The 12,500-nt window shown below is 38.3% G+C and overlaps 2 protein-coding genes across 3 annotated transcripts in view; one reads left to right on the top strand and one right to left on the bottom strand.

Annotated features, from left to right (window-relative positions):
• The first annotated feature begins 2,494 nt into the window (after window positions 1-2,494).
• LOC138019968 (uncharacterized) lies at window positions 2,495-8,595 on the top strand. 2 transcript variants are annotated; one of them, XM_068866945.1, is made up of 5 exons: window positions 2,495-2,594; window positions 3,219-3,351; window positions 4,606-4,905; window positions 5,828-6,074; window positions 7,000-8,595. In XM_068866945.1, exons 1-5 carry the CDS (start codon window positions 2,538-2,540, stop codon window positions 7,646-7,648), a joined length of 1,386 nt encoding a protein of 461 aa, XP_068723046.1. In that variant the 5' UTR covers window positions 2,495-2,537; the 3' UTR covers window positions 7,649-8,595. The 2 variants fall into 2 exon arrangements, with proteins under 2 accessions (XP_068723046.1, XP_068723047.1); XM_068866946.1 differs by having other exon boundaries at window positions 2,549-2,594; window positions 3,278-3,351.
• Window positions 8,596-10,888: 2,293 nt separating this feature from the next.
• LOC138019748 (uncharacterized) overlaps window positions 10,889-12,500 on the bottom strand; it is an 8,040-nt gene continuing 6,428 nt past the window's right edge. The window contains exon 5 of the mRNA XM_068866622.1: window positions 10,889-12,500. This exon is cut by the window's right edge and continues 1,160 nt beyond it. The gene's annotated coding sequence lies outside the window, so the exon portion shown is untranslated.

Raw genomic sequence — 12,500 nt, 5'->3', positions numbered from 1 at the left:
CTGTGACCCAGTTGGTCTAGCCCTCGACCAGGCGTCAAACTTGTGAGCCAGAGCTTAAAAACTTGATGACAAGGCATCCAGTTTGGCTTCCAAGCTAGAGAAACGCGTCTCTTGATCGGCTGGAGGCGAAGGTTGTCCTTCTTCATTCGAAATAGTGAACATGTACGAACAACCGCGGTCTGGTAATGCACGCGAAAAAAAGAAACTTCTCACGCTTCATGGGGAAATTTGCATAACAATTGCTTTGAACCGAAATGGCCTGGAAACTAGTGGCGAAAATGTGCATAATGAATCCTGCAGTGCGCAGCATTATACGAAGGAGAACAAATATTGATACACAATTTCGAGGAAGATCAGAAGCAAGTTTTCAGGAAGTGTCGATCGAGAATAAAAAGTGAATTGCCATCAGCATCAACATTTTCGACTTGAAAACAACAAATTTTGAACCGCGAATATATAAATTACCATCAGCGAAAAACATTTTGGAGATTTTTGTTACGTTTAATTTTTCTATCGTATTTTTGGCTGCACAAGTAAATCGCAAAATCGAAAGTGTCGTTGAATTCAACGGGCGCTGTGATTAAGTTAAGTTACCTTGCGTTTTTACACGGGAAACAAAGGATACATGTGTCAAAGTGATGGAAAAGACACCGGATTTTTGTTTTTGTAAGTTTGTTTTTTTGTCTTTCAAGTGTTAAAAAGTTTGACAAGAAATGTGCGAATTCAGCATAAAGATCACAATCTCCTAACTCTTGAGGTTGACTACTGTTTCTGCAAAGTCAAAAATAAGGTTTATGAATAAACAGAAAGTGACAAAGTTGGGGTCGCTAAAATTACATTTACCCGAAAGTGACTGAGATGGGGTCTATAATTGGCCATAAAATAGACTATAAAGGGATAGGGGTTATGAGAGGTCAGCGGTATATATCCAGCGAAAATTGACCCAAGTACCCTCTCTCCCCTCCCCCCTCTGAGTTAAACAGTCTACTCCCTTCAAAAAACAAGCAACTGAAAGTACAATCTTATAAGACAAAGAAAGTTAGAGGTTCCCTTCTGTCACTGACCGAGACTAAGAAGTTTTCCAAACGGACAAGAGTAATCACTGAATAACATTTTAAGACGTTTTTTTACTGAAGGAACAATGTACTAAAGACATACATTTGAACTGCGGGGATGGCACTAGTTAAGTTTTACGATCATCGGAGTTATGAACGCTACTTTAGCAGTAACGAAAGGAAGGCTTGAAATTTTCAGGCTAAACGGGATTGAAACCCGTGACATCGCAGAGGCCTGAATTTTTCACGCTTTTCTTTCGATACTGCTAAAGTAGCAAGCATAATTCGATGATCTCAACACTAAGCAATTTTTTTTACTGTCAGATAGATATTTATTTTTACAATTGTTTAATTGTATATAATTGATAATCAGGACGAACGAGTAGTTTTCTGAACCAGTAGCAATACTGGTTCAAAAACAAAGTTTAGTTTAACGTTTAAATTCTTGTCAACAGTACGGTTCAAAATACAGTTTTGCACCACAATGTCTGACGTAAAAAAAATCCCTACTTCGAGGTTGGCAACGGTCAATTTAAGCAATTGTCACTTTCAATTATGGACACCTAAAAATTTAGGCGCCTTCAACGGAATTCAAACCCAATTGAGTTTATGAAGCCACTAAATTTGTCGCGCTCATGGGGAAACACAAGTTCATGTGTTCTCGTGAAAGGAACACATAAGCTGCCTTTTTTAGGTCTCTATAAGAGACAATTCCTTAAATCTTCCAGTTAGGTGCAAGGGTCCCTTGTTTCGTTCGCATGCACTTCAAATATATATTCATTTCAATCCTCGATTCCTTCACGAGAATGAATGAACCCAATCAAGTGACCTGCTTTCAACTGAGTGGCTTCATAGCTCAGTTGGTGGAGCATGACACCACCGTCGAATCGGAGGTGAATAGCAAAGGTTATCCGGAGTTTGAGTAGCCAATCACCGCGCGCGTTCAACGCTATCCACTGTTTTGGATATGAGGTGATTATAGCCAACTCGGCGTTACGCGCCTCGTTGGCTATCTATCATCTGATATCCAACGCGCGCTCAAGGAATAATTGTTTTATTAAAAAGGCCCCCAAAAGATAGAAAACTAAACTAAAATAAAAATAAAAAGGCTAAAAAAATCACGCATATGCTTGCCGCGTTTGTAGATCATCGTATAATGGCTCATAATGCATGATGGCTTAGCCCATCAAAACTCTCGAATTGCATTATCCAATGATTCAGTTTTTAATAATTACTGTTAGTTGTAATTTGAATGCAAACATTTTAGCTTGTTGTTTCAGAAACATAATGGTACAGAGAATCGTATTCGTGAAATTCAACTTGAAAATGGCTGTAGAATGGTTGAAAGTACGTTCGCTGATTTTTCAGTCAATAAATAAATTTACTTTTAATTATAATAATCTTCGAGGTATGAACCTTTCAACTGGTACCAGGTAACACGATAACACCTGTGGGCGAAAAGCTTATTCCTGTTTCAATTAAATGAGCGTAGGGGCGTTTTACGTTCTGGGAATCGAAAGACATCTTTTCAATGCAAAGGTATGGTCATTTGCGTCGTTATTCATCTTTCATAAAAACAGAAATCCTGCCGTTTACTACATGTATACAAATGTCACAAATTATTGAGAGATTTGGAAGATCAAGATCTTTCAATAATTGTAAATAATTATTGTTTTGTGTTTGTTCATGCATCCCTTGTGTGATAAGAACTATCGTTATTTTTTAACCTCATTAAATTTCATTTATTTTATTTTATTCCAATTTGTCTGCAAATCAAAAATAATACGTTCTTGATTGAATGACCACAATTACTAGTAGTCTCAACAACTCAAGACTGACGCTAATGTTACAGTACGGAAACTACCGTTTTCGATGCTGCTTTGAGAAGAGAACATTTTTATCCATTTAAGAATTAAGGCTTTTTTTCTGAAAATATTGATCTTTGCTTGTCCTTTTCGTTCCCGAACTCTTGCAAATTATCAATAATTTTTACCTCGCTCTCAGTGTGGGACCAGGTACCAAGTCATTCTGTCATTCACTTTGAAACTAGGACCGTTTCCATCACAAAACAAAAGTACTCGCACCCAATTTTAAAAAGAGACCAAGGTACCCCTTATGTCTCATGTTAATTAGCATCTTCTGAACTCTTGTTTCCCAATCAAGGTACAGATATCAACGACATCTCATTTAGCCGCCTTTCTACGTAAACCTTTCCTCCACAGCAGTATGTGGGTTGTGCCTGTCCTCTTGTCCGTCTCTATCTTAATCTGTTTGGCTTCAAAGAAAGCTGTTGGAGGTACCTAAATTCATCTATGACAAAGTAATTTCTATTTATGGTGTTGTATTATGAATCGGAAAAAAAATACGTTTCTGCTGACGAAATTCCACACAGCAGGACCTGGGACTGCTAAGAAATAGCGAAACGTAGGAGCAGTCAACGTCAATGTTGAGATAAAGGAGAGAATAGAAAATTTCATATATGACTGTAATATATGCTTTCATGACTTTGGTTCAAAGAGAATCGAATTATGCTTTCGAGGAGCAGTCAAATTGATATACAGCAACAATGAATTACATAAGAGGGTTCTTATGTTATGGGTGAGCTTCGGAGCACAGTCAAACTAAATGAGTCTATTTTTAGAATACCCGTTCCCGCGAAAATTATTGTCATTTCCCTGAAAAAGAAAACAAAACATGGCATAAGTAGTCACGCGTGAGATGGCTTCTCCTGATTTGTTAAAGTGGTGCCCCTTTGTTTGTTTTCGCGCGCAAAGCGTATCTAAAAATATATCTATTAGCGACTGTGCTGGAGCAAGACCTCAAAGCAATAGAAAAACACTTTTATCTAATTTAATTTTTAAAAAACGTTGGAAAGATCATCGCAGTTATTTGAGAAACTTAAGCAACTGCAAACGACTGAACCCAAAGAAATCCAGGCTTGAATGGGACTCGAACCCAGGACCCTGCGATTGCGCTGCACGTGCTCTACCAACTGAGTCAATCACGAGGTAAACCAGACGATTTTTTCATTATACTGTAGGCGAATCTTTGCTCACGTCATTATTTACAATTTGTCTCATTAACTGATATAACTGACAGAAAGCATCATGTTATTCACAAATTGACTTCAAAAGGTAAAAGAACGTGTTAAACCAAGTTAAATCTCCAATTGTATGTCTTTTGGCTTTGATAAGAAACGCGAGGTATTAGCCATCAAAAACTGATAAATTCCTGGGTGGCAAAGGCACTAAGGAGCCCATACATTTTTTGTAAAATTTCGTCATCTGGTAAATTGCGTTCATTATGCAATGGACTTTCAATATTCAGTAATGATTTTTTGGCTGATAGTTGAAAAAACGATGGGCTTATGGAAATGAACAGAGATTCCCCTAGCTGTACGGAAGTTTCATATATTTGGACTGCGGAATAGAATGAAAATGATGACCGTTCCTTTTCTTCCTTCGAATGGTTTTCCTATATATGCCTTTTGTGTTCATGAAGAGTAATCTATCGCTGAAAATTAACACAGTCTAATCTCGTCGTCGACTAGCTGATTTACCAAGGACTTTCATTGTCAATGGAAATGGCATAGAGGGTACGGGATCGTATAGTTTCGTCAATGGTCAAGCCAAGATAAACCTGGAATTGGTTTTAGCACCAGCTGCAGATAAAGCAGATGATGGCCGAGGTGCAGTTATAACTTCTCTTCCTACAAACAATGGACCTAATACGTCACTTCCTCCGAATTCTGGGCCTAACACTTTACCAGCGGCAGGAAGTGGGCCTGGCACCTCACTTCTTCCGACAGAAAATGGACCCGCGGAAGAGCTTCCTCCATTAACAGTGGAAGGTAAGCTGACGAAGGAAGTTTTCTGAATAGGAACCTTTGTACTGGGGTGCGAATCTGTGAAAAGTGGTATTGGTATGCGAAAATAAAATAAAATGTCGATTTTAGCTTCAGACTTGATTGGGCTGCTCTGTGCGAAAACTCTTAGTGGTAATCGTATTTGTACTCAAGATATGAATTCTTATTACCTCTCATTTGGCAGTCCGTACGCTATGATTGGCCCTTTGCTTTGATTGACATCGTTCTAATTACAATGGGCTGTGCACAGTAAAAAGACGATAAATTATTCTATGGTGACGTTGAATTGGGGGTTAGGGTGCTTGCCTTGATGACCAGATATCCTATCCTGCATTCAAGACCCGTCCTGACCACTCATTGAGTTTGATCCTAGTAGTCCGCCCTGGTTCAACTTCTCGGCTGCATTTGTCAATAGCCAACTGGTTTGGCTCCGGCCATTTGGTTGTTCTATTCTGTTGTTTCAGTAATTACGTTCCATTGGCCCTATGGGGAGTGATCAACTTATAAATTAAGCAGGAATATAAATGTAGGCATGTATGTATAAATTAGTTTTCACGTTTCCGCCGTAGCGTACAATGAGTGCACACTGTACTTAGTTGGAAAAAAAGCATGTCTATTATTCACCAATACCGGACACAGAAACAAAGGAACCTTATGTTTTGACAGGCGATGAAACTTTTCCTTTACATTTACAGTAATAATTGAGGTGACTGATAACGCCCCTAAACGAAAAAAAAAAGCAGCTTATGGCTGACGGTCTGCATTTGAGTTCGTTTCTGTACACGTGCTTAAAGTAACAATGATGACTAGCGCCGTTGATACCGAATCTATATGTATATCGTTTGTATGTCGTGTCATGTAGGATATTATCTGACGTGATATTTATTTCACGACCTGTTATTTTCAGATAATCAGTTTATCGATGACATGGTTGCAGCTCACAACGAATTTCGCTCAGTGCACTTCTCTCCGCCGATTCAGAAAAACCTTACGATGTCTCAATCCGCTAAAAAGTTTGCTCGCCGCCTTGCCGCTAAAAAGGAGCTTTTTCACTCTTCATCTAATGACAGACCGGGTGAAGGTGAAAATTTGGCAATGGGCTGTACCACAGGTAACGGTGAAGCCATAACTGCGGCAGAAGCCGTCATGAAATGGTAAGCATATGAATGAATTTTATGAAACAGCTCTGACTGGTTGGGTCTCCAAATAAACCTCTTTACAGTTAGTTACCTGGCCTTTAAATGAAAGTGAGGCTTGTATTGACCTTGCTGTGATTCAGACCTCTCTACCTTTCTTAGATTAATGATGTTGTTTCCATGCTAATTAGTAAGAATTTACATAAGAAAAGCAGTGAGGTTTCTATGAAAACAAGGTCAACTCCAGCCTCACTTTTATTTAAAGGCCAGGTAACCAAGCACACAAGTGTAAAGTGGACTATTGAGAAGACAGGACTTGAGTGCCGGAGGTTGTGGGTTCAAACCTTGATCTGTCATTATTCAGGGTTAGGAGAAGAAAATGCCGCCTTTGTATTGAAATGCCAGGAAATGTTTTTTCTGCTTGCTAGAACGATGAACTGTGCGTTTCATTTCACACCCTCTATAATTTTCAACAAAGGCAATGTTCACTTGAGAAATATCCTTCCACTGTGGTGTAAGAAATACAAAATAAGCAGCAGGAAATAGCAGGTTCCCCCTGTTCACAGAAGTGAAAACTCTGTATGGCAGAGCTCGATGCCAGCTGGGAAAACCCTAGCGAGCAGAAATGCTCATGCCATGCAATTTTTGATTACACCATTTTTTTCCAATATTTATCATTGACGGATTTACCGAAGGAACTAATCTAGTCATTCATTGACTCACTTAATAATTGGAATATTCATTCATTTAATTAGCATTTAAAATGTTTGATTGTAATTTATGTATTTGATAATGAAACGATCGATTTAATCACTCATTAATGATTTATTTATTTAATGACTGATTGATTGAATGATTAATTGATTGCTTTAATGTTTGCTTGATGTCACCTTTCACTGATTCGATAACTGATTGGTTGCTTCCATCATTCATTGTTTATTAGGTATGAAGAGGCTTGCTTGCACGATTTCTCAAAAAATATCTTTCAAAACGCTTCTGGTCATTTCACCCAACTTGTATGGAAGGCTACTGAAACCATTGGCGTTGGCCGAGCATTCGGTGAAAAGTGGGGTATGAACTGTACCTTCATCGTGGCGCGTTACTCTCCCAAAGGAAACGTTGACACTGAAATACAATTCAGGGACAATGTAGAAAGGGGAACGTTTGATCCAGTGGTCTTCAACTGCAGTGCGATAAATCCTGCCGTCCAAGGACACATACAACCAAACAGTGGGATGTCTAATGGTCCCCGGAACTACCCTGAACATAAAGTGGAATATAGACCAACGTATCACAGCAATAATATGAATAGGTATAGAGAAATGTATTACAAAAAGTCTAATAACTTGAACAGCAATGTCCTGAGATATCAAGAATCCGAATCTCCAGATTATGCCGAAAAAGTACCACTGGGTTTCCAATCGCGCCCTCTAGTTTCCCGTTTCCGAGGCTACCCGTTACGTAATAGGGCTTATTATTTACCGCAGTTTATTTCAAACAACGAGAATGAATACACCAGGCCCAGGTTTCAGATACCTCATTCTGCTGTTAAAATGAAGCGAGACGACAAAGTTTTTTGGTTCTTATCATGATGTAGGTTATGACGCTACCGTTGCCCGAGAATGAAGTAGTTCGAAGTTATGTTAGAGATAAGCGGATAAGCGCAAACAAATTGTGAGTTTCAGCAAAGACATAAGAGAGTTTAAGCAAAGACAACGGCTACGGCAACAAAAACGTCAGTCTAAAATACAACTTAGCGCTATCGCAAGTATTTCGCGATTATTCCGTCTTGTTCACCTTGCACAATACAGGCGAACTATCCTGTAACTGAATGGATACGAACGGTTTTAAAGTCAAAACAGAAAATGACTTTTTCATTGTTTTATGCTCACGTTGTCGCCAAAAATAAAATTTGGTGATTTCACGTTGTTTTGTGGAGTACGGCAGAGAAATGCACGGAAATTCGTGTTGCGCGTGCAGCATGAGTATTTTTCCTTTCTTAACCAATAATATCCTTGCTTCGTGGGGTTGCCGTAGCCGTAGCCGTCGTCTTTGCTTAAACTCCCTATTAAGGATCTTAACTACGGCAGTGACATTTTAACGAGAACGCCTCTAAGTATTAGCAGCTAATGGGAAAAACAGGATTGTCTCTGTACGTGCGTTTTGGAATTTTTTTAGAGTAATCTCTTTTAGTAGCACCATGGATAACGTTGGCACAAAACAGCAAATTTTGTTTTCCTTTACTTTTAATACCGTTCCTCAGAATTTTAATTACATAGGTATCTGCTAGTTGCTTTGTAGAACTCGAATAAACTGAACTTTAATAACAACGACAGAGTTAAAAAAACTGACGCAATGTTTTTGCTGTTGAAGATCTTGACTGACTGAAGGCAAAATGAAGTAGATTTTTTTGGCATCTTTGAGCTGTGCTTTCGAGCATATTTTTGATCTAGTCGTCTTCTTGAGAAATGCAAAAGCCGTTAATAATTGTGGTAGTGTCAATATCAGATCAATTAAAATGAAAACGCTTTAATTTCAATTCACGGCCTGGCGTCGATCTCTCAAAATAAAAGGGGCTGGACAATCTGCGAGCCAGCGAGCCATGCGAATTTCGCATTTACGTCTAAGCACCCATTTCGAATAGCGCTGATAAACAGTTATTAAGTCTAAGCACCCATTTTAAAACGGTTAGCTTTCGATAACTGTGTATGACTCGCCATGTTGGCTCACATGACTCGCAGCCATGGCTCATGGCTCGCAGCCATGGCTCGCATTGCTCGCTGGTTCGCACATTGTCCTAACACAAAGTAAAACTCCTACGGTTATCCCATACGGCGGCTTCAAACAACTCAACCCAATTTTGAAATGCATCTTTGAAAGGCACTGTATCATAAAATTACTATAATACGTTACTTTAAAGTGCCCCTGTGACCAAAAAATCAATTCATATTTTTCTTTGGATTTCAAAACTATGTTAACAAAACACTAAGTGACCCACGTTTTAAGCCTTGATTTCAAAAAGACAACTCTTTATTTTAACTGGAATTTTCCTATTTAATGGTCCGCCATTAGTAACATTATGTTCTTGAGAGAGCTGGATCGAGGAGAAAATGACGTCAAAGGCTCACTAGTTTAAGAATGCAATACGTGTGTACGCTGCAAAATTAAGATGCAGCACGGGGGTTTTGGTCTTTCAGACTTTTAAACTCATGCTTTGCATATATAATAAGCTGCGTTCACACGCTGAAATTTTAAGCTAGTGAGCCTCTGACATCACGTTTCCCTGGATCCAACCGTCTGAGTTCCAATCGGTCAGTTTTGAACGTGAGTAATGGCGGACCGTGAAATCCAAAACTTACACTCAAAGTAAGCGGCCTTTGGATAAAATCAAAATTTTGCCAGTCAGATGTTAAGCAAACACACTTTGAAAATCTGAAGGAAAAAAGGAAGTGGTTTTAATTTTTTGATCACAGGGGCACTTTAAATACAAAAAAAGTACTATAATTATAAAACATTTCTATATTAAGTGAAAGTTAAGGCGGTTTGCCATCCATCAGAACTGTTATTTGAAGAGAACTCCACTCACAGAAATCACAGAAAAAGGTTTTCGATCAGATCTATTTGTGTACTTTTCAAAGAAAATGTTTGTATCTGGAGTAAACGAATTCCAGAATCGTCTATGTTTTGTCTTCAAATGCGCCGGATGCCACCTTATACCTTGAATATAGGTTACATGCACGACTATTATACAAACGTTTAGACATAACAGGGCAATCGCAATTCAAGATGGCGGGGCTTAATAAAATTAGAAAGAGATAATAAGCGGCTCCAAAATTATTTTATTTTTTTTAATTCAAACCTTTTATCTTTGCTCAGTAAAATTTAAGTTCTAATAAAAAACATTCAAGCAAGAAAATTAACGATAGTAAAATAACACGACGTTTGGACGACTTCATGTCATCATTGTCAAATGAATAAATTAGAAATAACAGAAAGGCATATTTATAGATTTAAGTTATTATTCAGCAGCGTGTGGTGTCCCCTGTCTCTCTTAAAGGGCTAAGTCGCGCAAAATGATATAATTTAGGTACCCAAAATGCCCCAAAAATGCCGCCCAAAAAGTAGAATGAAACATTGCAATTACCACTCAAAACCGTTGAAAACAACAAAAGGAGAGAAAAGCATGGATGGACACAAATGGACAAAATTGAGACAGATTGCTCGCATTTGGGTAATCTTGAAAGAGGTCGGCCCGACGTTTTTCAAGTTTATGGCAAATCGCTTGGATAAAGGCCGTTTTTGCCCAGAATCATCTTAATTATAACGTTACAATCCAACAGGCAAGTTAAAGTAGAGAGTCTATCTCGACTCGGTATCGAGTGGTGCGTTAAACAACAACATCAATGCTATCTTTCACTTTAAGGGACCCCGGGGCTTCACCTTTCAGCCACCAGCTCCCGTTCCAGTTTTCTCTCAGCCCATTTTTTTCGCCAGACCTTCAATAGATGAAACAGAACGTTTAAAATATTCTCTTTTTTCTGCTTCCTTTGAAACATGTAAAAGTGAAGCTGACGAAAATGAAAAATAAAAATCACCTTAACTCAATTGATCAGTTCTTGCCTCAATTCTGAACTTTTTTGACATTAATTAGTTTGTTATTTTACCTGTGCTAGCAAAAGTATTCTGTGTAAATTTTATATTTGACTATAGTTGCAGTTCTTTGCCTCGCGATGCCAGCGGACGGCTAGCATTTTCTTTTACTTGCTTAAATTAAACTCTGAAGACCAACGTAAGACCATACGCGCTGGTAGACAATAACAATATCCCATAACCAATATTTAAAGGGTTTTTTATTCTTCTTCAACCAAGTGTTAGCGCAAAATCTCAGCTCTTATTGAAATTAAGGAAAGTAACTGATGACCATCAAGACATTTCTTTTTCAGTTGTTGTCGCTCGGGTAATCATAAGTACCGACAAAAGGAAGCTTTAAAAGGGGGACTGAAGCGATCTTTGCACTTATCTGGCTTAATAGACCTTATTCACGGTGGCTGCCATATTGGATTTGCTATAATCATGCAAATTAGCTACTCACATCTGAAGGAGGAAAAAACACAAGTTCGAGAGGTTATAACGAACATCTTAGCCACACAGATGATTTGTTTCACGTTCATTGAATGTTTATCACCTAAGTAGTAAGATAGAATGATTACACAAGTTACTTCGATGTTTTTTTTAGTGAAAAATGAGGAGATAACGAAGTAGAAAGTCAACATGTCAAAGGCATGATCAAAGATATAGAATTATTATAAAAGGTACATAGTTCTAAATTCTAAAATGTACTTTTATTGATGTTATTTTTAATATTTCGACGAGCAGATTTTCCGCAATTTGCCTTCTTTTCAATTTTTGCCCCCCAGCATAACACATGGCTAATTTGCATGACAATTTGAAAACCAACATGGCGGCTATCGTGAATAAGGCCTATTAAACGAGATTCGGACCTATGACCTCTACGGTGCAGAGCAACACTTCACCAACTGAGCTACGAAGCCAGTCAGTTGGGAGTGGGTCAATTTGTTGGGCTCATGTGCTCCCTTGAAAGGACTTGGTATAAGCTCATCGTTTTCTAATTTGCATAAAAATCATTACTGGATATCTTTAAACTTTAACGCGCAATTAACCAGATAATCTCTGAGTAATGACAATTTGAAAATTCAAAAATTTTTAAAGAATGTATGGGCTCGTTAGCGCTTTTGCCACCTAAGAATGTGTCAGCCAAGTTTAACACTTTCTTTTTCCTTTTGAAGTCAATGATAGCTTCAATCAGCAAATTCGTATGTTAATGAGACAAAAACAATAGCGACGTTTGTCGCCCATTGTTATTAATATGCCAACCAGAACCTAATTGGCTGTTGAAACAATGAATTCTTTTGTTGTGTGGTTGGCAAATTTGAATATCAAAAGAAATTTGTTTTCAATGCTTGTAAACAAGAAATGTCGCTTTAACGCCAGCAAAGATTCCCCTGTAGGAAACTTTACAAACCAATCAGAATTCTTGGGTTGCAATCGTCTTGCTCACCAATTTTTAGTAAATAGTCATTAAAGAAGTAAAGAAAAACCGTCAACAATACAAAACTCGCGTTACTATCAAGGCAGGATAAAAGAGGAAACATTTGTGGTTACCTTCTTTCCATAATAAATTTTGTGCCCTTTGTTCCTTAATCAATGTAATACCTCAGTTTCCATTTCAAACTTAAGTCGTGAATGAGCGAGTCGTTGACCGTGAATTATGCTCTTTTCCAACACAGTTCGAAGATCTCGCATCGCGTTAACGACAAATGGCAACTGACGTAGGCCTTAAATTTGCGTTTTGCAAAGAGTGAAAGAAACGCGTTTGGTATTAGTTAATTTCTCGACTGTGAGGGTCTCCCAGGGGTTTGGAGG

Source organism: Montipora capricornis, chromosome 10 (genome assembly GCF_036669925.1).
Source record: "Montipora capricornis isolate CH-2021 chromosome 10, ASM3666992v2, whole genome shotgun sequence".
NCBI lineage: Eukaryota > Metazoa > Cnidaria > Anthozoa > Scleractinia > Acroporidae > Montipora > Montipora capricornis.
Note: the sequence above shows the minus strand (reverse complement) of the source record. Positions and strands in the feature narration are given on the sequence as shown.